The sequence below is a fragment of the Tiliqua scincoides genome, chromosome 3 (genome assembly GCF_035046505.1).
Source record: "Tiliqua scincoides isolate rTilSci1 chromosome 3, rTilSci1.hap2, whole genome shotgun sequence".
Classification (NCBI taxonomy): Eukaryota; Metazoa; Chordata; class Lepidosauria; order Squamata; family Scincidae; genus Tiliqua; species Tiliqua scincoides.
The window spans coordinates 154,011,596-154,038,198 of record NC_089823.1 but is presented as its reverse complement, the minus strand read 5'-3'; the positions used below and the strand labels follow the sequence as shown (position 1 = coordinate 154,038,198).

General features: G+C 44.3%; 1 protein-coding gene across 3 annotated transcripts in view; it reads left to right on the top strand.

Moving 5' to 3' along the window:
• The first annotated feature begins 279 nt into the window (after positions 1 to 279).
• Positions 280 to 26,603, top strand: part of ADAMTS14 (ADAM metallopeptidase with thrombospondin type 1 motif 14) — a 94,808-nt gene continuing 68,484 nt past the window's right edge. For all 3 annotated transcript variants that reach the window (XM_066622257.1, XM_066622256.1, XM_066622258.1), the window contains exons 1-2: positions 280 to 738; positions 4,873 to 5,291. In XM_066622257.1, the coding sequence (XP_066478354.1) occupies positions 651 to 738; positions 4,873 to 5,291 (507 nt within the window). In that variant the 5' untranslated portion in view covers positions 280 to 650. The remainder of the gene's footprint in view (positions 739 to 4,872; positions 5,292 to 26,603) is intronic.

Here is a 26,603-nt window from a genome sequence, read left to right as displayed (position 1 = left end):
GAGACGCGCACTGCAGGGAGGCGCTCTCGGCCCGAGGCACGCGGGGACCTCGGCGGAGCAGGCGGAGAGCGCTTGAGGGACCCCCTTTAGGCAGAGGGGGCGGAGCTCGGCCGGGGCCGGCCAATGGCAAGTGGAGCAGCACTGGCAGCGCCACGTGCAATGGAAAGTCCTCGCTCGCAGTCTCTGGGTCGGGGCGCCTCCCGCGGGAGAGCAGAGCAGGAGGGAGGTCCTCGCAGCCCCCTCCCCTTCTCAGGACTCCGGCTGCCGGACCCGGCTGTCACTCACAGGCGGCGTCGCGGAGCGCGCGGACCCCCCTGTTGCTGCCCGCCCGCTCGCTCGCTCGCTCGCTCAGCTGGCTGCGGCTCTGCAGCGGGAAGCGCCTCCCCCTCCGCTTTGCACTTTGCGTTTGCAGTGCATGGAGGGGACTGGTCCGCGGCCGGGCGCAGAGCAAGGACGGGGCCGGCGGGTGGAGGAGGAGAAGGACGGCCGGCTCCCGCTCCCGCAGCCCCGCCGCTGACAGGGAGGAGGCGAGCGCAGCCCCTCGGGGGAAGGAAAGGAGCGGCGGCGGCGGCCGAGGGGAGCCCCTTTCTCCGCTCTCTGGGGCTGGCCGGGCTCTGGAGGCTCCGGGAGCGGGTCGCGAGCCTCCCCAGATGGATTATCCTCCTCTCTATGTGATGCTGTCTTGCTTGGTCCCTCTCCACTGCTGGCTCGCCACGGGCAGGGCAGCGAGAGCCCAAGGTAGGCGCTGCCGCCGGAGTCCTGCTTCCCCCTGGCGACAGAGTCAAGTGGCACCTTCGGGGTGGTGATGATGAGCCGGCGCCTCCGTGGACTCAGGATGCAGTCCTGTCCTCGCTTACCTGGGAGTAAGCCCATTGACTATAATGGGACCTGCTTCTGAGTAAGCATGTATACGATTGGACTCTCGGGCTGCAATCCCATTCACACCTGGGAGTAAGCCCCATTGACTATAATGGGACCTGCTTCTGAGTAGACGTGCATAGGATTGGGCTCTCAGGCTGCAATCCTACCCGCACTTACCTGGGAGTAAGCCCCATTGACTATAATGGGACCTGCTTCTGAGTAGATGTGCGTAGGATTGGGCTCTCAGGAAGGAGCGCTGCTTCTGGGCACCTGGGGTGGAGGATTGATGTCTTTGGGGAGAGATGCAGGATGAAGGGAAATGAAGTCACCCGGAATGAACTGGTGATGGTGGTGGTGGTAGTGGGGAGACACACCATTTCAGCCTGCCTGCAGTGACAGCGCTGGAGCTGTGATTCAAGGCTTGCCAGCCTACCTGACTGGCACAGCAGCTGGGAAGGGCTTGTGGATTTCCCAGAAGGAGACATCAAGGTGGCCCCAGTGTTGAAAACAGGGTGGTTGCTGTGTTTTGTGTTCCCTGGCTCTGGTTTTGCAGGGCTGTTCTGAGGTTCTTACTCAGGAGCAAGTGTCATTGGAATAATTCAGTGAGAGTGACTTCTGGGAGTAAACATGTGTTGGATTGCCAGGCTAGAATGGTTTGCCACCTAGTGCATTATCCTTTGGTCCATTGACACCAGAGGGAACTTCTTTGCTGTGGCAGAGTTTGAATGCTGCTTTGAGGCTTGATGGACCTAGTGGCCCATATGATATTGACATGCTGACATGATCACACGAAAGGGCAAATTAGTTTTATGCTTATCATCTGTTGTCTGTCTGATGAGTTCCAGGCTGCTGCTAAAAAGAGAGAGATATTTAACATTCCCAGGCACCAGTTGTGCTGCCCCCTATGCTGTAGAGTTGGAATAAGACAGCAACAACAAAAAGCACTCTTTGAGGTTGATGCTTTGACAACTCTAAATGCAAGAATCAGGTTCTCAGGTGCCCAGGATTTTCCTTGCCATGTCTCTCATGGTTTCATTTCCTTGCAATGGAAAAGGAGACATTCCATGTTCCATATTATCAGGAAAATATTTCTTTCTGCCAAAAGAAAAGGCAAACACACACAAAAATCCACAGTACCCTGTGCTGTGCTCTGCACTTTGTGAGCTGTGGGACATGGAAATGACAAATCCTTATCAAAAGTTTGAATTTGTCACACTTTCGTCTTTCCAGCATTCATGTTGTGCCAGAATTTCAGAGCAGTGTGCTTCACTAGACTCACTGCCATGGAATTATGTTTGTGACTGGGTTAAAATATGATTGGTTGATGACATTTGAGTGGTATGTTTTGAGTTTCTGCTATGCTGCCATTTTCTTTTGACATGCTCTCATTTCAGAGACCTTTATTGCGATTAATTGTGCTGGCAGAGGTGGAGAGACCACAAGGCAAAATGAAATGCACCAATAGAAGTGTTGCAATATGCTAATTAAAGAGATTTCTGATTTTGCTGAAAATATTAGATCATCTTTTTAGTAGTACATTTTTTTTTTTTTGGCCAACTAATTTTCCCTCTTCTCCAGAGATGGCACTGCTTAAAACGCTACCTGATGCTTCTTCAGGTCTGCTGGCTCTGCTCAAAAAAAATGAAAGCTGCTTACTTTGCTCCTGGCACAGTTCCTTAAAATTCTGAAGTGCAGGACATCCAGTTCAGTTCCAGTTCTTCCTGTAGATGAAATGTGAAATCCTGCACTTCCGTGTTTGAAGAAACGGTGCCACGAGCATGTTTAGGAGCTGATGATCCACTTTCCACTTGCATTTAGCAGACAGAAAACAGATGGATGTGGATTGCATCAGCTGCAGATGGGAGGTGGTGGTGAAGGGCAGGCTGGCCTTAGGGTCTGCAAGGCCCAATTGGAAACATTTTTTGCGGGGCCCCAGGTTCACAGCCAAGGTCTGTAGAGTCTTGGACATAGAAATAAAATTTATTATAGAATTCAAATCTCTACAGTAGAATGGAAAGCAATCAAAATGTGCACTTTAAAAGTGCATGTGATTTTATGGACCAAATGGATCTAAGCACATTTTCATATAAAATTGTATGCAATACTAAAGTTTAGTGCTAAAGTTTAAACTACTCTAGCACAGGGCCCCTTTGGCTCAGGGCCCAGTTGGGAACAGTTGGTCCAGTTGGCTTAAAGCCAGCCCTGGGAAGGGGCATCTCAAGTTCACTGCCTTCTTGCCCCTGCTATCTTCTGCTGATGCAACCCACATCAGCTAGCCTCATGGATGGGCCACCTGTGGTCTCCTCATTAAGTTGTAGAGGTTTTTGTGTTTTTAAGTTTCCTACCTAGGTTTATCCGGACAATTGATTTGAGTCCATGCACGGGATCCCACTGCAAGCCCTTTCAAAGCGTATTATGATGCTGACACAGTTTCTTTTATTTCAATGGGATTCTCTACTTTAGAAGAGCAATGTTACATGGAAGCTGTGTGATGAATAGTTTGCATGCTTGGTGTTAGTTGGGCATATAAAAGGCATAAGTGCATGTCAGCGTGAATTTCTTCTGCAACATTGAACATACCCAGTCAACACACCATAAACCATAAGGGATAGTATAAAGATTCTGCAGGTGAGATGGAAATGACAATGGGTTCCCTGATTTTGCGGTCAGGAAATATTGTATAAAAGTTTGGTACCATCATTGCTTTGAAATAAAATTTAATCGTTTAAATATTTCTACTTAAGAGCATCCACAAAAATGTGAATGTTACAAACAAAATGACTATATCACCCTTATAGACCAGGGGTGCCCAAACCCCGGCCCTGGGGCCACTTGCGGCCCTTGAGGCCTCTCGATGCAGCCCTCAGGGAGCCCCCAGTCTCCAATGAGCCTCTGGCCCTCTGGAGATTTGTTGGAGCCCGCACTGGCCCAATGCAACTGCTCTCAGCCTGAGGGCAACTGTTTGACTTCTTGCATGAGCTGTGGGATGAGGGCTCCCTCCACTGCTTACTGTTTCACCTCTGTGATGCAGCAGCAGCAGCAAAGGAAAGGCCAGCCTTGCTTTGTGCAAGGCCTTTTATGGGTCTTGAGCTATTTCAAGACCTTCATTCACTCATATAAGTTCATCTTTAATATATTCGTTTATGTAAACTTATGTAAATTTATTCAAATTTTAAATGTAAATTAATTCTTTCCCCCCCCCCCCGGCCCCCGACACAGTGTCAGAGAGATGATATGGCCCTCCTGCCAAAACTTTGGACACCCCTGTTATAGACAAATACAGCATATTTAGATGGTGGGAGTTATGTTCAGTGCTATCTATATGCTGCAATTGAGCAGGAACACAGAAAAAGGATATAAAAGTGTTTTGTGGCACAAAATTTAGCTTCCTGAAATTTTAGCCTTTTAGCTTAAAAACAACAACAACAACTCCACGTTTCTAGTCCTTGTGGCTTTTAGATTATGTGTGCAATTTCTGCTGGAATCTCAGAAGCTAAAAGGGGTTTGCTAGGTAAAGATTTCCAGTGGACAGGGTATATGGCTTCAGTCTCCTCACTAGCCACTCCCATTGACTACCAAAGCCAGAACAAATATATAAAATAGTAATACAGTAGTAGTAAAAAAAAAAAATAGAAAGAACAAAGCATGATAAAAAAGCAGGGCATTTGCTTCAGCATGGGAAAGGTGGGATATAAATTTTCCAAATAAATAAACATGGATTATGCAAATGTACCTTTTTTACATGAATGTAGGTTGCAGAACTTGTGTTGTCTTGATACAGAATTATTATTATTTTAAGCAAACAGAGCCTTGCCTAAATGATCCTGGATGGTTTGGGTGATAGTTGCTTCAAGCTATTTGCTTGTAAGATATTGTGCCTTGCCATGGATACACGGCTCATGGCTGCACTAAGCTGGAATCCCCTTCAGAGGAAAGGCTTTTTGCACAAAAAAGGATTTCTCTCTGCTTTGAATGTATTGAAGTTTGTCTGTCTGTATTTATTTCCACTAGAGCTCCTCCTGTCTGGAAAGCTAAGTGAATATGGTGTGATTGTGCCCTTCAGTGCAGATTGCCAGGGACGGTTCCTCTCACACGTGGTGTCTGGCTCAGTGGCAGCAAGCAGGGCAGAAGCTGGCCATTCCTTCACTCCTCCCCCTCACTCAGGTCGACACAGGGTGGTCCGCAGCACCCATCTGAACCAAGGCGTGTCCAGGAATCGCTTGTACTACTTCAATGTTACTGTTTTTGGGGAAGAACTTCATCTTCGCCTGAAGCCCAACCGGCGGCTGGTGTCCCCTGATGCATTGACTGAATGGCAAGAAGACTTCCAGGAAGTCTTTCGAGAACCCCTGCAGCAGGAATGTGTCTTCACAGGAGGAGTCTCAGGCATGCCAGGTGCCACTGTGGCCATCAGCAATTGTGATGGACTGGTAAGCCAAATAAAATGGCATCCCTTTTTTGGTCACAGAACAGATCTCTTTTCTTCTCCTCTGTGCAAAGCAGTAGAATGGTATTTGTGTTATATCTTCTGTTGTGACTGGAAACAGTGACATTAGGAAACAAATATCTTGGGGAGCTCAGCCCAGTGCAAATTCTGCCATGCTAGTGCAGCAGGGTTAGCGTGGGCTGCGCTGCATCCCTCAGGGGAATTTAGCAGGAAGGAAATCTATTCAAAATAAGGGGACATTTGCCTCTTTGCCCTAGAGAAATTCCCAGCTCGTGCATCAGGTCTACTTGGATCTGTATGTGCCACGTGGCCGGTGCAAATCTGTGTGCACCCATGTTGGTGGATCAAGTCCAGGGGGTGGGGATGCCATGCATGCCATTACCACCAATCCTGCACCCCTCCTGGGCCTGATTTGTCTGCCCCCCATCCCATTCTATCCTTCTCTGTCCTTTCCCCACCTCTGTGCAACCTGGCAGAGGTCTCATAAGCTCTGGTGGGCACCCTCTGTTGCGGAAGCATGTGTGAAAGCCTCGGCCTTTGTGCTAGTATGTCCAGCATACAGTGTTGCAAAGCACTTTATGGCTCTTTTGTGATGCACAGAGGTCTGGTGCACCGGCAGGGTGTGTGCTATAAGTTAGGAAGGATCGGGCCTTGAGTTTTGCAGTTAGAAATCACAGAAGTTATGATGTAGATGTTTTATGCTAGGTGTAGAATTTGCTGTCCTTTCTTGCAGATTTTGGGGTAAGGCTGTTCATTTCTTATGTAAAAAATTTTGTACCTGGGTGGAGCCCAGGAGAGGACACTGGTGAATCAAGATGGAGGAGTCAAGCATGTAAGCAAGTGTGATAGGGTTTAGCTATTCATCTGCCACCATCCTCTTTTGTCTTCTGTTCCTTAGCAATCCCATAGTCTGTGGCGTTGCTAAGGGGGGATGCAGGAGCAATTGCCGTGGACTTCTTGGTGCTGGGGAGCACCACTGTGACTCAGAATGCCTCTTCTGGAGCCTTTAAACAGGGACTTGGGGTTTTGTGAAAACCAGAAGTCCCTGTTTAGAGACCCCGGGGGGGGGGACATTCTGAATTGCGGGGACGTCACACGTGGCCTCCTCACAACTCAGAAGTGCTTTCAGAGTCTTTAAACAGGAACTTGTTCCTCTTTAAAGGCACCAGGGGCATTCTGAGTTATGGGGTGAGACACCTGGAAGTGATGTCATGTGGATGTGACTTGGAAGGGCGCAGTTTTGAAGTTTGCCCCGGATGCCACAGTGGCTTGCTACACCACTTCCCATACCTCATCAGAGCTTGTGCAGGCAGGTATAGATTTGCTGCATATGTACATGTTAGAGTCTCACTTGTAACAGTAGTGTGTGAAATGGCACTCTAGGGACAAACTTATCTGTCTGTTGCCTTAGTGTGTGTGTGTGGGCATGCACATCTGTGAAAATACTACTTCTAGATTTTACAGAAAGAAATCTTTACTTAAAAGCTTCTGGCAGCAAATACACATTTAGGGCCCAATCTTATCCAACTTTCCAGTGCCTATCCAGCTGCAATGCAGCCCCAAGGTAAGGGAGCAAATGTTCTCTTATCTTGAGGAGGCCTTATTTGTGTAGGCTTCCATGACTGGCCCCCGCCTGGGATGCACCATACGCCCTGTTGGAATAGCTGCATAAGTGCTGGAAAGTTGGCTAGGAGTGGACCCTTAGCTTTTACACAAAACAAATCTTGCAATTGATCCGAAAGCCAAAGGACTGGCCAAGCTGGACTTTTTCTGATTGATTGGCAACATATTTTGGCATGTAGTTGAAAGAATGGGCAGGATTGTGCATTGACAACTATTGGGTATAATAGCTAAATGAGACATTATACATTGTATTGCTGAGAGTCAGATGCTGGGGGCAAACAAGAGGGGACAAGAGGCCAGTTTCTTTATAGCCTTCTTGTGAACGTCCAAAGATGCTTTTGTCTGTCTTCTGTAGTACATAAATAAGTGTTTTGGCTGAAGTGTGCTTTTCTATAATCTAGGAACGCAGCAGATTGGTTTTCTGGGTAATGATGCAACAAATGATGGATGAAGGAATTAATTTTTTTTCAAATTACAGGTAAATAAGAAGGTGTCCTGGGGGGGGGCATGATTGAGAAACATAAAATTGTGAGTGGGGTAGATAGAGGGAACTTCTTTTCCCCCTTGCACAAAATCAGAAGTAGAGGACATCCCTTAAAATAAACTAGTGGGAGATTTAGAACAAAGAAAATATTTTCTTATCCTGTGCAATTAATCTGTGGAATGCCATACCACAGAATGTTGTGATGGCACCTGGCCTTGATGACTTTAAAGGGGGATTGAACAGGTTTATGGAGGAAAAGTTCATCACAGGTTACAAACTATGATGACTATATGCAACCTCCAGGTTATAGAGGTAACCTATCTCTGAGTATGAGGTAGAAGGAAGTCGCAACAGGATACAGGTTTCTTGAGTGCTCCTAGAGGCGTCTGGTGGATCAGTATGAGATACAGGAAGCTGGACTAGAAGCTGATCCAGCGGGGTCCTTATTGTGTTCTTATGGCAGAATCCAAGTACTTCAAGGCAGGACAGGATCTAAAGAACTCATGTATGGGGCTTGGGTTGTCCATTGGGACTTTTTTCTTTGGGCTTGCTTCAATAATTCCTTTCTCCTTAGTCTTATTGTGGAGGTGATGGTGGCTGTTGGAGCTGCTGCTGTTTGAAGAAAACAAAATCTGAGCCTCTGGTGCTCACAGAACTAGTTCCACAGTTTTTGGCCACTGTTGTGTATATTTTGTAACTCCATGATTGCACCACACAAGTGGAGAATACTTGATAAGGAATTGAGCATTCTGAAACTTCAGCTGTAGTTTTATTCACATTCTTTAGAGACACATACACGTTTGATCAAACATACAGTGAGTGTGGGGGTCATGCCTGGCTCCCCTCCAGGTCTGCCTTATCTCTATGCATGGAGTATCTTGCTTGTATGGAGGAGTTGCATAGAAGCTGTGTAAGCCGGGATTGCACAGTTTATACATCATGAAACCTGGAGACCTCAGTTCAACTATGACACTCATTACATGGGTGTTAAGCAGGCCATGGTTAGGTGTTCTGGAGAAAGATGAGGTGAGTTGTTCCCATATCATATACACTGCTTAGGGCTTAGCATCTGTTTGAGATGCTCAGATAGCATCTGAGCATCTGTTTAAGGCTTAGCCCTGCTGCAGGGCTGCAGAGCTAAGCAGAATTTGGTTGCTTTGCCTAAACAAATTCCCTGTAGTTTTGAAATCCCCGTAGTTGTGAATGAAATCCTTTGTACACATTTATACACATTTCCAACTATATGAAAGTTGTGAAGATTGTGCCCAACATCAGTTGTAGTAGTTGCCTCCTCCCCATCACTGATTGTAGTTAGAGCAGAAACTTTATGCACCCATTGGTTCCAGCGCTATGTTACTGGTAGTTCAGGGAATGGGCACAGAGGGTTGCATTTTCTATCTTGGATTAAAATTGTAAGTGCCCAGTTGCTTTTTATTAAGTTGCTTTCTGCCCTGTAGATCCACTTTGCATCCAGGAGTTTCTTGAGGTCTCCCTACACTTCACAAAAATGTGTAGCAATTTTTATTTCTAAAAAGGGAAACAAGACAAATATTTTCCCTTATGTATAGTTCTGCCTGTGCTTCCAATGCACGTCCTCTTTTTTTTTTTTTGTAGGTAAAAGTGCCAGCTTTTCTTAGAAATGTAACTCCTTTTGGGTGAAGACAGCACTTAGCTACTGGGCAAATTCACTTATTCTAGTTGATTGGTACTGAACAATTAAATTTCAGGGCAATATTGGAGTGGCAGAATAAAATGCATGGGGGAATTTTCCCAACTGTCTTTATAACAAATGAATCTTTTATAGTCATAGTGGCTGGACACATGCCTGAATTGCTGAGTGACTATTGTGAATGTTGAAACTTTATAAATGACATATATAAAAATTTATTCACATAGAACAGTGTTTCTCAAACTGTGGGTTGGGACCAACTAGGTGGGTCAAGACACAAATTTCAGATGGGTCCCCAACTCCCTATTCATTTCAATATTTTATTTTTAATAGACTTGGTGCTGTCATGGTATGTGACTGCATTTGGGGAAATGTTACAGACCTGTACTTTGAACGAGCTACTATGTATATTCTTTTAACAATGATAGTAAATGGAACTTAATCCTGGTTAGTGTGGGTAGGATTGAAGCCTAGGGCTGTAAAAAATGTTCCTGCTTGATGATGTCACTTCCAGTTATGACATCACTTCCAGTGGGTCCTGACAGATTTCCATTCTAAAAAGCGGGTCCCAGTGCTAAATGTGTGAGAACCACTGACGCAGAAGGTATTTAGCTTTACATTGATCATTTTCACAATATATATGACCAATACGAAGGTTACATGTTTCCTCTTTATATCAGCAAATGATGAGCAATACAGTAAATAATGAACTAAAATATTTACAGGTTGAGACTAATTATTTGGGTGGGTTCTGTTCCAAAAAAACACACTATAGCAAATCAATTTAAAAAACAAAGTTTCTTTGCTCCAGTGATTGAAAAACAGCCTTGCTGACCTTTTGACTCTAAGATAAGAGTCATTAAGAAGACAATCCATCAGCACTTCACTCAGCCCCTCCCTTCACCAATGCAAAATGATCAGTTTCTTACATGCTGGGGGAAGGGAGGGGTTCGAAGGAGAGAGAAGGATTGATGGATTGTTAGCCTGCTGCCCTCTCTCTCTCATTCAGGAGGCTGTTGTTAAAGGACTGTTCAGTTTTTAAAACTGATTTTAAAGGGATGCATTTTTCCCTTTCTCCAGGGATCAGCACATTCCTTCTCATTTGCAGGGGCCATTGGTGTTGCGTCAAATCCATGTATAAAAAATCCGTGTATAAATAGGCTGGACCTGTACATGTTTTATTGTATATGCAAATAGGTTGAACCGCAAATACCTTATTCTATCACCTGTCCAAAGGTTGAGTTGGCATTACATATTTGGAGTCTCATGCTAGCAATGCCCAACAAAGCAAGCCATAGGACAGGTAACATGTTTAAAATGAAAGAGAATCTTTAGTTCTTGATCATAGCAAATCTTGGTACAGAGTTACAAGGGATTCTGAAGAAGCCCAGCACAGACAGCAGGCAAAACTTCAAAGTTGTACAGTACTTGTTTTAATTTACCATGGCTTTTAAACTTGATAAACATTTATTTAAATGAAATCTTGGTACCTATAATGCAGGTTATTTCTAATATTCCCCAGATTAGGTCCCAATTAAAAGTCTTTGAAGTTTGCAATATCAAAGTACACTGTCTTGTTATAGTTTTCATTCATTCATTCAACAACATACTTTTTAAGCAATCTGCTTTTCTTCAGATATTCAAGCTTGAAGTAATGCAATATGAATGCTATTAATATCCTAATTTTAATTCACACGAATATGTCTTCCACCCTTGCATGTTCGATGTGAATGTTTCTGGTGAGACTTCTGAAAGGATCAATATCTGAAAGGATCAAGAGTCTTGGTCAGCTCTTAACTTCCCCCCTTCTAAACTTAGGTGATACAGAATTTTTTTTTAGGATTTTACAACTTCTGTCCACTAAGAAATACTGTATAGACTTTGGTTCATAATATAGTGTGTACAACAATTGCATAATTCATTGTCTAATAGTCATTCCATTGATTAAATGTGTTCTGAATCACCTGTGAAGCTGTTTTCTCTGTTCAGCCCCTGACTGAACTGCTGTGATGTCAAGAGCATTCTAGCAGGAAAGGTCAACTGTTACAAAGAAGCAGGGAAAGCACACTTGATTTGTGTTTGGTTTGTTTGCTGTGAGATTTGAGAACCTTGCTTTGACTGTGACAAAGGAAGCATACCTCTTTTCTTCCTTTTTGTAATGAATACAATAATTCTTTCAGATTGCTGTTCCCTGGAACAATGAGAATGAAAATCTGTAAATATGGATGTTAAGATTCTTTTGAGTTCATATGGTCTCTTACATCTTTACTTGGATGTTAGATTCCCCTAGTCTGAGACTCTTTTTCTTCTGTGAACCACTATTGTCTGACAGTGGTTCTCAAACTGGTGGGTTGTGACCCATCAATTCATGTAAACTTTTTCCCATCCCTTTAAGGGGCGGGGGAAGGGGGAGGCAGTGACGTGATCCCCAGGATCATGTCGCTAATGGGTGTGGGGGGGTGCTTTCACTGACTGTGGGCTACTGCAAGTAGCAGGAGGTGTGGGGAGCCCTGTGCAGCCCTCTGCAGGGCTCCCTGAGAGTTGGAACTTTCAGAAACAGCACATGCAAACCACTTCCGGTTTCATGTCACAGCCAGGAAGTGGTTTGCATGTGCTGTTTCTGAACATTCCAAGCCTTAGGGAGCCATGTGGAGGGCTGCACGAGGCTTCCCACACTTCCTGCTGCTTGCGGAAGCCCACAGTAAGTGAAAGCACCCCCAACCCCCATTAGCAACATGATCCTGGGGATTGTGTCGCTGCCTTTGCTCCTCCCCTGCAAAGACTTACTTGGTGAGTAAATCTCCCTTAAAGTTTGAGAACCACTGGTCTATGATATTCACTAGGAGATGATGGAAAAATCCATCCCAAATATCCCCAAGGGAATTTGGTGCATGGACCTACTGCTGTACATCTGCCACCCTTCTAGTTGACCATATGAGCCACTGACCTGAGAAGTAGACTAACCAGCGGCAACTCCTATCTTGCTGATCATGAGGAACTAGTTATAAACATGTATTATTTACACTGTTTGTTCAGGACTGGATTTAGAGAAAGCAGGGCACACATCATGGTGTTGTCATTGTCTGATCATTAGTTTGGAGACCTCTTTAGTCTAGAACTGTGCCAAAATAAAGCATCTTTATCTTACAGAAGTGACATTGGTTGGTTGTATTTGGGCACGCATCTACTGACCAGGGAGAGAGTGAGTTATTTTAGCCACAAATTTATTTTTTATGTTTTTTCATTGTTCCACAAATGTTTTACTCCTTCTCCAAAGCCTACAGGGGTTTTAACGTATTTAAGAGTATAAATACAGAGCAGTTTCTCTTTGAAGTTGAATGATCAGGTGAAGATCAATAGTAATTACAGGATATGTAGAAACAGACACTTCCAAATCCCATTCTCCCTTACACCAAAGGGGAAATGCTTTTTGTGTTGCTCAACTGTATAATTACGCAAATAGAATCAAATCTTTCAAAGTGATTTAGGAAATTAGAAGTTCTAATTCCCATGGAGTAGAAAGCCTAAGTCCTGTATCATTTTGAAAATGGTACCATTGCTTTTGCAGTTAACATGTCTCTCTGCTTGCCATTGTCTTAGCAAGTGAATGAGCAGGTTAAGATGGTTCCTGTGTTGCTTTTTTATTTTGCTCAGAGCCCAAGATTTCCCTTGAGGCCCATCCATTTCATTTCACTGTCCAGATGTCTGCTGGATGGGAGCCCAATCCTGAGCTCTTTAGTGTTGGGGGCACCATGGATACCTCCCAGAGCAAGGGAAAAGCTCCGAGGTCGGAAAGGTTTGTTGGGGCGGGGGTGGGGAGGCATTCCAGGGTGGAGAGAGGGTGGGAGGAAGAACCAAGGCAGGAGGAGGTGAGACTGGAGGAGCCTTGCTCTGCCAGAGCCAATGCTCTGTGTTGGGCTGAAAAGCCTGGCACAGAGCTCCTCCAGTCTGTGCTGGCAAAATAGCTGGCGCAGACCTGAGCAGACCCATTGCAGGACCTACGCCTTACCCGGGGGAAGGGAACAAATATCCACTTCCCCTGTGGAGACTCTGGCAGCACCCATAGAATTCAGCGGTAGCCATTTTGGTGTTGTTGCTCCTCTGGGTGCCAGGCAATTTAGGATTGGGCTGTAATTCCCTCCAAGATGGTCTGCAGAGAAAAAGGGATGGTGAGTTCCTATAGTTCAGCATTGGTTTTATTTTGTGTGTTTGGGGGGGGGGGGGGCTAGCATTCTTCTTGAATGTTTAGAATTGTAATCCTATTTTAGAGGAGAAACCACCTTTTAAATAGCCATTGATCAGCCACATCTTTGTTGTTTGTTGAGAGTAGACAAAAAACCATAATAGTAAAACTTTTGGCATGAAGGTGTTCCTGGGAAGGGAAGAGGATGGCAAGGACGGGAGATTGGTGTGGTATCAGCGGCACTCATATGCGCCAATGTCCTAACCCCATCTGTCTTCTTACCTCTGCTGTTACACGTCTCAGGCTTATGCCAGCTAAACAGCAGGCATAGATTTGAGGAGTTCCATCGCAGAGGTAGAGGCTTTCCCTGGCGTAAGTGAACAAGTTCGCTTACCCCCAGGGAGTTCTTTTCAGCTGCCCCCCTCCTGCTGTGGATACAACGCATGCTCCATTGGCATAGCTGCATCAGCAGAGGGTGAATGGGTGGAATTTGGGTAGCATTGCTCTCTTCAACTCTCCTATGCCTCTATGGAGTAATACCCTATAGAGCAGAGGTTTTCAAGCTTTGAGGGAGCTTTACTCCCTCAGTCAGTTCTTGCGGGGAAGGGGCTAGGGCAGCGATGGGATCCCCAGGATTGTGTCGCTCAGGGGGGCGGGGGGGGGTGCTTTGCACTCACGTTATGTAGGCAGGGCTGTAGCAGGCTGCAGGAGGTGCAGGGAACCTTGTACAGCCCTGCACAGCTCTTCCCGAAGCTTGGAACATTTGCTAAAAGTGGGCTCAAAGCACCTCCTGCAAAAAGGAAGTGCTTTGCGCCCACTTTTAGTGAACGTTCCAAGCCTCAGGGAGCGCTGTGCAGGGATGCGCAGGGCTTCCTGCACCTCCTACAGCCTGCTGCAGCCCTGCCTACATAACTTGAGTGCAAAGCACCCCCCTGCCCCCCTGAGCAACATGATCCTGGGGATCCCATCACTGCCGTAGCCCCTCCCCCGCAAGAACTGACTGAGGGAGTAAAGCTCCCTCAAAGCTTGAGAACTATAGGGTATTACTCCATAGAGGCATAGGAGAGTTGAAGAGAGCAATGGTACCCAAATCTGCTGCCTCCCTCCCCTTCCCCCACCCCTTAAAGGGACTGGGGAAGCATTACACGAACTGGTGGGTCGCAACCCACTAGTTTGAGAACCACTACTATAGAGCAATACTTACAAGACCTGGGTGAAATTGGCAATATGTTTTTCCAGTGGTTGAATGGGTGGGGAGAAGCTGGGGAGGGGATTTATGACCCAATCCGATGGACCATTTATGACAGCAGGTCTATCAATCTGCTGTCTTAAATGGCCCTGCAATGGTGCAAATATTGTGCTGCCATCACATGCAATGAAGCCACTAGTGCAAACAGTCAGCGGCTCTGTCCACAAGCCAGAATCACCTGGAGGCTCTGCTGGCTTAGGTAAGGTCGTGGAGTGGGAAGTTCAGGGAAGGTTTGGGGCAGGGAGTGGGCTAGAGGGAGTGGACCTTGATGACAACGGTGCAGGCCAGATCCTATCCACAATTTCTCAACATACCCTGCCCCATTCATCTCCTTGGGCCTAACCAACAAAATAGTTGGTGTGGGTCCAAAAAGACCCATAGGTGATCAGAAAGCCTACTGAGAGGTAAGTACTGTAAAGAGGTTTTTTACTTACCTCTCGCTGGCCTTTTGATTGCACCACCCCCCATGATAGTATACAGCACGTGCTCCATTGGCATGGCTGCATGCTGTGGAGCGATAGGATTGTGCTGTTAATGACATACAAAAGCCCCACTTCTTGATCTGCTGCCCAGTTTTAAGCAAATCATGTCCCTTGCAGCCTTAAAAATCAGTAGCTAATGGGTCTGTCTGTCACTAAAGGGCGGAGGAGAATCCCCTGTAATCCAACTACTGACTTTCTCCCAGGGTTTTACTGGAGACAGAGAAATTGGAAAAGGATAGAGGAGAAAATATTGAGGCAGGGCAAGGAATGGCCATAAAGAAAAGGATGGTTGCAGGCTATCAGTCTGACAATATATCATGATGGGGTTACATCTGTATTATACAGGGCAGTATTGGTCAGCAACCATGGTAAGAAGGTGAGTGTCTTCTCCCACACTAGCAGGAGTGAGTGTGGTGACATTGAAAGTACTTGTGAATGGTGGCAGTGCATATTAACTGAAGCAGATTCCAGAGGACTTGATGTGCATGTGTGATTTTGGCCACAGACTCTTAACCATTACCCTATCCTAGCTCCCATGTGCAAGAAGGATCTTTTGCTCCCTTATCTGCTGTTGTGAGAGCCTCAGCCTTTCACAAATAAGCAGGAGAAACAACCTTTTCAAGAATCCATGCTTTTCAAATGTTCCTGTAGTAAACAAACAAAAGCCACTTGCTGAACATGGCTAGCCAACTTGGACTGCGTTTTTGTGATGCTTGGCAATGCCTTTCTTCTTGGCTGGTGTGGGTTCTTTTTATCAGTGTGAAGTGTTAGTTACAGCAGAGTGCTATTTTGCAGTCAAGGTTGCTAGCCTCCTTGTCTTGCTGTCTGAAAGTAGCAGTCTTTATCGTGTTTTCTCATATTTCAGCTTTGTCTCGGTGTCGCATTTCCCTGTGTTGTGTGGAGTGTCATCCTTTTTCTCTCCCTTCTTATTGATTTATTGGGGATACGCTAGAAAGGAAAGTAATTTTATCTGTGGCACAATGCATAACATCTGTGCCAAACTGTCTGACTTTTTGTTAACAGACTGGCACACCTCCAGCTTGGTGGATTCCACTGCTATGTATCAAAGCCCACAGTCAATTAAGGTTTTTTTTTTTTTTTTAAAAAGCACACAAACACACAAAAATTCTGTATATCCCCAGTTTCATTCAACTTTCCCCCTTTATAAACAGTTGGAGCCCTTTTTGAAGTAAGTTTGACTTTTAAAAAATGAATTAGCAGAACAGACAGTGGATTTCTGTTTGTAAGGCATGATTTTGGTACTGGCTATCTTGATGGCTACCTTTTGATAATTGCTTTAAATTACAGAGGGATTTTTGTTTGTTTTAAGCAAAGTATGCTCAAAGCAAAATTGCTTGTCACACATTGGCTTGGAATATTTCATCTAAATGAAATGACATTTGAGTAAGGTGCAAGGATGAAAGAACTGTAGTCTTAAGTTATATGACAGACATCTAAAATATCACTGCATTTAGGGGACCAATTTCTTATTCCATTGGCCAGAGAACACGAAAGATGGTGGTGACTAAGATCACAAATGCGATCAATTTCAATTTCTTTCTTCTGGGTAGAATTGCTGGACTTGCTGCCAAAACATTTGGCACTCTCTGGGAAAAGATCGCTTCTGATTTCCAAAAACTCCAGAGAGGAGTTAATTTGAAATTTAAAAACACAAGGCAGGCGTAATGCCACCCAAGTGACATTGCAGAATAAAAGAAAAAAAATCACTCTTTTTAAAAAGAGTTTGAACATACAGTGATATAGGAAAGCAGTATGTTGTTAAAAAGGATTGGGATTTTTACATTCACCAGGTTGCTGCATTTACATGTTTTGCAATTCTTTCATGATTGGTTGATGTTAGTCAGCTGTCCTAGAATACCCTGATTTGCATGCCACATTTTAAAATAAATTGATTTTTTATTGTTTGCTGGCTTTTGACTTGGAAAAGGCAGTTATTTTGGGGGGGAGTAGGGGTCTCTGAGGTTTTTGTTTTCCTAACAGCAGGGTTTATAATTTGCTTTAGTAAAGACCGTATTTCCATGATGGCTGCCCTGTCTTCAGGGTGTATGTGAATATTTCTAACTTGGAAATTTAAGACCTGATTGATTGAGCCAGGACTCAGGATATTCTGTAAATTACATACTCATTTTAAACAGTTCAAGTCAATTTTAGCATCCAAAAAACATGTGCCAGCACACGCCCTTTTGAGCATCTAGTCTAAGGAATGCAGATGGTGCCGGCAGAAAATTGGCACATCTGCTCGTAATTTGACATTGAAACCATTACAAGCTTAAAACCTTTTTCAGGGGCAAGAGAGCTTGAGTACATTTAATATATTCCAAATTGGGCATATCTTTTCAGAACCTGATACTTTTTTTTTGAAACTTTGGCTGTATCACTAATGTGTACCATTAACTCTGCTGGTACCCATCTGTTGCCACCAGTACCATATGAATCTGATTCCTGTTTCTTCTTAACATTCCTGATCTCAGTTCAAAGCCCTTAAAATGATGCTCCATCATTTAATCTTCCGCTGTCATGGTAGGAGTAGAAGCAAGAGCTGAGATACCCAGTTCACAGCATTAGTGATATTGGATCAAGTACGGAAAAGTGTTCTGAGAGCCCAATCTAGAAGCCTGTCTATTCAGAAGTTCCATTATAGTCAATGGCGCTTACTCCCAGGAAAGTGTGGATAGAATTGCTGCCTTAAGCAATACCACAGGGCTTGTTTCTTCTTGTTTCATTTGCTCTCAAACTGGTGAAACATGTAAATAAAGCTATCATTCTTTAAAATGGGCATGGTTACAAATGTTAAGTGCCCAGCTTCTCTGGCAAGAACTGAAGGGGCTGCTCTGAGGTCTGCTTGGCTTCTTGCTTTTTTAGAATACTCTCATTGTAAGTAAAAAGTGCACACCCATCATTATTCCGTGTACAGTGTAATAGGAACTTTTTGAACTTTGATTAATGGATAGGCATAGAAGGTTGTAGTTTACTTCCCTTTAGCCTTTACAAACGTTGCTGTGTCCACAGCTGGTACAGATGTCGTTTAATAGCTGCCTTAAGCAATGCTCAGTATGTGTTACTGTTTCTTCTGCAGCAGTGTTATGCTAGACTGTTTGCTCTGAACCAGTAGCAGACCGCTACTCTGACCGCCTCACTGTCAGAGCCTTCTGGGGGTGAAAGCAATGAGGAAGAGATGCCTCCGTATTGCTTCCACTCCTTGGAATGGCCCCAAGAGGAAGGGGCAACTTACATGGTGGGTGTCAGAGCAGTGAGGGACTTACAGCTCTGGCTCCTGGGCTGAACTGAGAGGGCAGGGCACTTCCCTCAAACACTTTCAGCAGTGGTGAAAAGCACTCTTTGGGTGATGGCAGAAAGGGTAGAAGTGTTCACCCATTTGCAGGCAGGGCCTAGGAGAGGGGTGTAAAGGGGTAATTTGTGCCCAGGGTCAGAAAGGGGGCCCAGGAGCCAAAGGAGGGGGCCCAGAAATTTCCTGGGATCTTCAATTTTCCAATCTCACCCAGCCTTTTCAGGATGCTGGGGGCATTACCATGGGCACTTGGCAGTGACTACTGCCATAAGCCATACACACTAGGCCCAGGAATGCATACATTCCTTATCATTGTCACATCTGGGAGGACCTGCTACACATCTGTGTTGTGTCACATCTGACCTGCTACAGTCACTCTTTGGCTTGTGAATTCACTTCCCATGAAGGAGTGTAGAGGAGTACAGGAGTGTACAGGAGCTCAGGGACACAGCTGTAGAACTGCATCTGCTGCAGAATTTAGTTTTGGTGTACACAGGACACTTTCCATTCCAGTGTGAACCTAAGCACAATGATACTAATCCCGTGCAATGATTTTCTATATTTGAAAATTTTTAGAGAGACTTAGGAGTGTGTTTGGTTTTCTATATTATTGTATTTAGCTGCAAATGCCAGGCAGGCAGGTAGATCTGAGCTCTGCGTTGGGAAGACTGGTAGACCTAGGCTCCAAAGACTATTCTAGCTGTTGTCACTTTCCCCCTGCCTGTTTTGCCCCCATTCCGCCCATCCCTATTGCAACCCCCAGTCTGTTTCATCCCCTCCCACTTTGGGAAGGGACCCAAAAGAAACTTTGTACCCCCTGATAAAATGCCTCTCAGAGACCCTGTTTGCAGGGGCAGCAGGCTTCAATGCAAGTGGAGAAATAGCAGTGGAATAATTGAGCTGGAGAAGTACTGGCTACGTGACACTGTATTAATGCCATCACTTTCTCTATATAATCCCTGATTGGTTGGAATCACTCTTCCTAAGAAGAAAGAAACCCAGTTAAAAAGAAAATGTCAGGCTGCTGTATTGGTGCCAAATATGCAGCAAACAAGGTGATGCATGAGAGATGTTTGAAGAATATTTTTCCCTCTAAAAGTGCAACTTTCATGCTGAAAATTGGAATGGAAGAACATCAGCTTAGTCTCAATTTGCCCCTGTGTTTTCCAGTGGCATAAACAAACACTGCAGTGAAAAAAAAACAGTAGGTATCACACCAGGATACTGTACTGTCATGACCTGCCCTAGGGTGTTACCAGGGGAGCTTTGTGAGCAATTATTAAATAAATATTTTCCTTGAGGACAAATTCATGGGGGCTTATGTGGCACCACAACTACACTTACCTGGGGGCTGCACCAGGCCTTCCAGAGGTCGCACATGGTCTCACAGCCTCCTGGACACTTCTGGATGGCACTTCCAGTTGCATCTGGGAGATTCTCTGATGCCCTCCAGCCATGGATCCACTTTCAAATCCTTGGAGGCCAAGCCCACAGCTGACGAGGGCCCACTGTAATTGCTTTATATACACTCTGCATAGACACTCATTTCTTTACAGCATCTATGCTGCAAGTCTGGATCTTACTAAAAAATAAATGCCGTAGTGAAAACTAACTTTAGTTAATTGTTCAGTTGTTCTGTAGGGATAGAATACTAAAGATACTTATAGCAGAAAAATAATGAAAAATAGTAGGTGATGATAAAATGCAGTTTCTCTTTTTCCTGTGGATTAATAAATGCGCTCGTATTAGAAAGGAGAAAACTTTGAGGCAAGACTAAAGAGCCTGCCAGTCTCAGTCACTGAGAATAATCCTGTTTTATTTTTGTCCATTGTTCATTCAAGAGAAGTTGAAGGCTGTCCTGAATTGTGGAGAAGATGTTTAGTTCCATCTACTGGTTGCACAGATGCTGAATATCTGGCAACTCTAATGCTCCCAGGGAATACCTGCCATGTTTCATTGCATGCTTGAGCATTAAATAGTATAGGCAGGTCTATGAGTTAGCGAAATCATTGATAACAGATTTCAGAGGGGTAACCATGCTAATCTGTTGCAGCAAAAGTGATAGACTTGTGATGCCTTAATAGGTAATTCAATTTACCTGACAATTCTATCAGTTCAGCTAACAGAGGGACTCTGGCCCATGAAAGTTTAAATAACTAATTTTCATCTGTGGCTCTGTGTGGTAACAACATTTCTGGGATTGTACCACTTCAGAATGCAAATAGAGAAATCTCATGATTGAATGTTTCACCCTGTCAAAAACTTGCATTTGAGAAAATGAACTTGGCTAAAACTCTTATAGGGGGAGGCCGTAACTCGGTGCTGGAACACATGCTTTGCATGCATACAGGGTCCCAACTTCAGGCCCTGGCATTCCAGTTAAAAGGGTTCTAGGTAGCAGGTGCTAGGAAAATACCTGGCACCTTGGAGGTCTACTGCTAGTTAGAGTTGATGGACCAATGATTTGACTTGTATAAACCAGCTTTATGTGTTCCATATGTTTTCCTAGAACTTCCAGCTTTCCAAAGGTAGACTTTTAATGGAGAAGCATTCAAACATACAGGTGCAACCTATTTATCCACGGATTTTTTAATCTATGGATTTGTCTCAACGAAAATGGGTTGGGGGGAACTGAAAGTCACACACACCATTGCCTCCTTTGCCCATTCAATGGCCTCTGCTCCATGTCCAGGCAGCCCAAAACACTGCAAAAAGGCTCCACCTCGCCTAGACAGAGAAATAGCCCTGGAGCCGTGGAAGAGGTTCCCCTTGCCAAGGAATAGTATCACTCTTGGAGCCCCTGAGCCAGCAAAGAGGCTGAAGAGGGGAAGGGGGGTTGGAAAAGCTCTGTGGCCAGAGCACATGCAGCAAGGTGGAGCTAGCTTGTTATCAAAAAGGGCTGTTATGTTTTAAAGGGGAATTATTTATTTACCCTTTTGGAAACCTCAGGATCGCAGGCTGGATAACAAAACAGCGTAATGCAGAGAAAATCCCTTGTTTAGCTTAAAGAGAAAACTGGGAGAAAGATAACTTTCAATCAACAATTATATTTTTATTACAAAACACATAGGTAAACATAATGCACATGGAGAATTGATAAGTATAGATTTCTAGTACTTGTGTCTAGTGTACCTAGCTTTATGGTGGTTGCATGTGCCGTGTATTTGGTGCATCCAAGAAGGAATCAGAAAAGGATAGGTTGTAGGGAAGGATTTTAGGGGTCCCTGGTCTGCATAATCCAGTTGCTAACTAACATGGGGAGAGAAGGGGGAGAGATAGGTAGGATAGAAGGGAGAAGATTCCAGACGCAAGATATAGTTACCTGTCCTGGGGAGCAGATGGATAGGAGGGGGGGAAGAGTCCTATGGAGGATCTGTGCCTTGTAGGGCAGCCAGAGAGAGAGAGCGCACATGGCAGCCTCTCTCTTTTAAGGGTTTTTGCTGACCTGAAATGACCCGGATGTGGCCTCCTGGATGCGCATGCTCAGTACACACACTGGAACACGTGGAGCATGCAAGAAAGACATGATGAACAGGAAGTCAGCTTATCAGCAAAGGCTGACCCTGGGGGAGGGGGGGTAGCTTGCTTCCTGTTGCTACTGGATTTTGGGGTCAGGATGTAGCTTAATGGCTGTGATTTAGTTAACAATAGGTGGAGGCTAGGTACTTAGACTTTGCTGCTAAAGTCTTCACCCCTTATGGTGTTTGCATATGCAGTGATTGGATCAGGAGGCACAGTGATTAGGTTAAAACAATACACATTTTTAGGGGACATTTAGGAGAATAGGAGACATTTGTTTGTCCCTATAGAACTAGGTGATCTGTAGCCATTCGCTTGTGACTTGACTTGGCTGTGGCCTGTATGTTGAGGTCTTGCCTACATCCAAAATACATAACCAGATATAAAACCACAACTTGGAAGGGAAAAGGGGATTTTCACGTAACAAGCTCTCCTGCTATCTCTCTCTCTCTCTCTCTCTCTCTAACTCACTCACTCACTCACGGGCAGGTGCAGTAGCAACCGAGGGGATTGCTTTAAAAAACCCAGGGAGTGTTTGCCAAATCCCCCCCAATGGTGCAGACTCTCTGTGCTCCAGCCTATGGAAACAAAACAGCCCAGCAAGGCTACAATCCTCTCCACACTTTCCTGGGGGTAAGCCCTATTGACTGGCATGGGACTTACTTCTGAGTAGAAATGCATGGGACTGGACTCTTAAAAGCTCAGCATCCCACCTGTGAAAGAAGGGGGGACAGCTAGCAACGGGGAGGGCTGAGTATAGAGGGGGAGGAGAGGGGATTGCTTTAAAAAACCCAGGGAGTGTTTGCCAAATTCCCCCCTCCCAGATGGTGCAGGCTCTCCTGCTCCAGCAGACACAAACAACGATCCACACTTTCCTGGTAGTAAGCCCCATTGACTACAGTGGGGCTTACTACTGAGTAGAAACGCATCGGACTAGACTCTTAAAAGCTCAGCATCCCACCTGTGAAAGAATCGGGACAGCTGGGAACAGGAATGGGAGGGCTGAGTATGGTGGAGGGGAGGGGATTTATAACAGCTACCTTAGTTTCCTTCCATCCGGAAGTGTCAGGCTGCAGTGTATTTGCGTAACTATGGAATTTAGCACAACACGTTTTTTGTTAATTGCGCAGAGTTACGGAATGGAACTAACGTGGATAAATAGGCTCCACCTGTATAGCAAACATATGTATAACACATGCAATCATTCCCTGGTTGAGTGTGGAATTCTAGTTTTTGTGAACATGTAAATCGGTTTGATCATGTTTGTGTATATGAGGTGCATACATATTCTTTATTTTCAGATTTAGCACTGACAAAAATATGCATCAGTCAGGAGGTTAACAGTTTAGCCACATCCTTGCCACCACTGTCAGCACTTTGACTAAAATGTTTGAGGCCAAGCTTTGCCAGATAGCTGGCAAACTGTAGCAGACATTGGCAGGGACTTCTGAAGCTTTGCCCACTGCCCTCCTGTGCTGGGGGCTGCCAGGAATTTCTGCCAAGCAAATCTCTCTTGGCTTGAAGCCTGCTCCAGACTCCAGAGCTGCTCAGCAGACAAGATTCCAGAGGAGAAATGCACTGGAGTGAAACGTCTGGTGCCGGGTCCATTGGGAGAAGTGAAAATAATGGGATTAGGCTCCTGTTTGGGTTCATTTTGGGACATTTTGCTTGCACAGTTACAGTTTTGAACCTGTTCCAAAAGAAAGGGAAAAATGCAGAAGACAATGGCATTTCTGAGTCTGCTGCCTGTGTTCTGAAATAGCCTCTGTTGTTATATGTTATGCAATAAGTCTGGGACTGTGAGTATTCTGCCTCTGCCATTGGTTTATGCTGCACACAGTAAAGGAAGTTAATTTTATTAGTACACTTATATCCTTCCCTTCTCCTATCATGGAACTCTGCACTGGTGCACATGGAGTTCTGAGGTGATCACCCATCCAGTCACTGACCAGGCCTAGACCTCCTTAGCATCAGCAGTGCAGTTGTCGCATATGCACTCACAATATATTCTGGGATCAAGACTGAAGATCTGTAGTTCATTGTCATTAAATGTGTAAATTGCCTTTGTGCAAAGAAGGCACTCAGTGATGTACAGTCCAAAAATAAACATTTAATCACAGCTAAATAAACACACCAACCTATAAGACAATACAGACTGCAGAAGGCTAATTTCACCCCATCAAATAAGTGTGTAATGTCTTTAATTACTGCAAAACATGTCATTTAAACATGATTTTTGAGGGCTGCATGTGATGTGGGAGATGAATGACCAGATCTGACTTTTCACATTTGTTTATTTGCATCTTAAATCAACGTGGGCAGACAACTCTGGTCATCTTCGAAGGGTTCCTGTGGGGCTGGTCTGGGAAACCCACCAGATCTGCGGATATAAAATTCGTGGATAAACAGGCTCCACCTTCATATGTATTTGTTTCAGATGGGCAAGATGTGTCCCTGAATAGGCAGTCAGAGAAAACATTTAATTATAATTCACCTAAGTTAAGCTGTTTTAAGTCGATGCAAATATAGTATCAAACAGAAAGTTTATATATGAGAAATGAAAGGAGAAAATGGCAGAATCATGGCCAAGAAAGGCCTCTGATATCATTCTAGCTACAATAGCTTTACAGTATCATCAATCCTTTCTCGATGTGGTGCGGCACGATCCATCTGTACTGCTTATCTATGCCCATCTGTTTGCTGCAGGCTAACAATGCAGTCCTACACGCATCTACCCAGAAGCAAGCCCCATTAACTTAAATGGGACTCGTTCCCAGGTAAGAGTGTTCCAGATTGCGGCCTGTTAAGCATTCAACATTTACAAAGCATTCCTGTGAATTGCTGCATGAGATAGGAGTTGGGTAGGTTTGTGATTATGGGTCAGGCAATGCAATTGCAGTACAGGTCGTGTCTCGTTATCCACTAGGGTTCCATTCCAGAACTCCAGTGGATAAAAAAATCTGTGGACAAAGAAACAGTGGAAAAATAGAGTTAGACCTACTTCCAGGTTTCTTGCACCTCCATTGCTCCTAATAAGGTCATGTCTCAACATTCACAGGGGTTTGATTCTGAGACTCCCTGCTGATACCATAAAATGTGTTAAATAAAAGCTATTTTAAAAAAATTAAAAAGTGCGTTCCTTTTTAAAATCACAGTTTTAAAAACTGCTTTTCTTACTGTTGTAGAGACAGTCATGCAAGTGATCATTCCATTCTTCGGCTGAGCCAGGCAAAGGCAGGGAGTCATTTGCATTTCTAATTGCTTGACTGCCTCTCTATAACAGTAAGGAAAGCTGTTTTTAAACCACAATTTAAAGGGACACACTTATTAATGCATTTTCCCCTTCTCCAGGGATCAGCACATCTCATTTGCCGTGGCCATTAGTTTTGAGTCAAATCCACGTATAAAAAATCTGTGTATAAATAGGCTGGACCTGTATATGCTCATGATATCATAATATCAGCATGATTGACTTTGGACATTGAGGCATTTCAGCAACATGTGGAATCTTCTTTGGTTACATTGGAATAACAGAATGCAGAGCAGTTGCTTATCAAAGAAAGGAGTGTGGAAGGGATAGCACCAAAGTTCCTTTGGCCATCAGGTTATGTCAGCAGAACTTGGATGTGCCTTGTGTATTGTAGTAAGTAGTTAATATGGGATTGTTGTTACAAACTTCCACTGTTTATTGAGCTTCTATATGTACAGTTGTTAAACTATGGTTTACAGTTGCTCATTTGCTTGTAGTTCCCTCCCTGCTCAAGAGGGACCCAGCTTCATAAGATAACTCTCATATCTAACACAGTATTCTCTTGAAGAGAAACAATGACTCCTACTGTGGTCTATGAGTAGTCTTTGAATTCAGCCAGAATAGCAAACCACAGAGCACAGATTGTGGTTTGCAAACCAGCTTCAAACCGTGGTTTCATATTCTGGTTTGTTGTCACCCAATAAATAATGGTTTGTGAGAAGACGTTATGAGAGACCACAGTTTTCTAAAGAAACCATGGTTTTGTGCTATGTCTGAGCCCAACCACTGTGTGGATCAGATTACTTATATGTGGCTTGCTTGATATACACATTTTTTCAGTGCATTCAATACAAGAGCAAAGCAGTGTCTAGGCATCTGTTGAAGTCTTTGGCTGTACAGTCATACAACCCAGCTAGCCAGAACAATTTGGTAGCCATGTGTACTTGAGAGTGTTGAAATGAATACCATTGTGGATAGACTGTCATGCATGGGTGGGTCTTTGGTAACAAATTAGCATAGAAGGATGATAGACAGAGGGCTACCAGATATGGTAATTGTGGCCAGTCTTAGTTTCAAATTCCCAAGGGGTTTGTTGACTTAATAGGGACAAAAATATTTCTTAAAAAAATAGTCTGGATTGTTGCAGAGCTTCAAAGGAGACCGCTGATTTTTGTTAGCAACAAGCAGTCTCTTGGGAAAAAGACGAGGTAAAGCTGTATGGTGAGCAGGTGGAATCTATGAGGTCAATAGTAGTATCCTTTTAGAATGAATTTTGATTATCCTAACTTTAACAAAATGGAGTTTTTGGAACATAAGAGATAGGCAACTTCAATGTAGATTGACTGGAAGTGTAATACTTGTTTTGAACAGACAGTATCAAATATTTCGTAACATTTGTTGTTTCATGTCATGACCTCTATGTCCAGAGATGTTCATTCTTATAATCTGTATTTCTGAAGCAACATCTGTCTGTAGTATTCAAGATAAAGTCGGTCAGTTGAAATAGTTATTTGAAAAGACTGAAT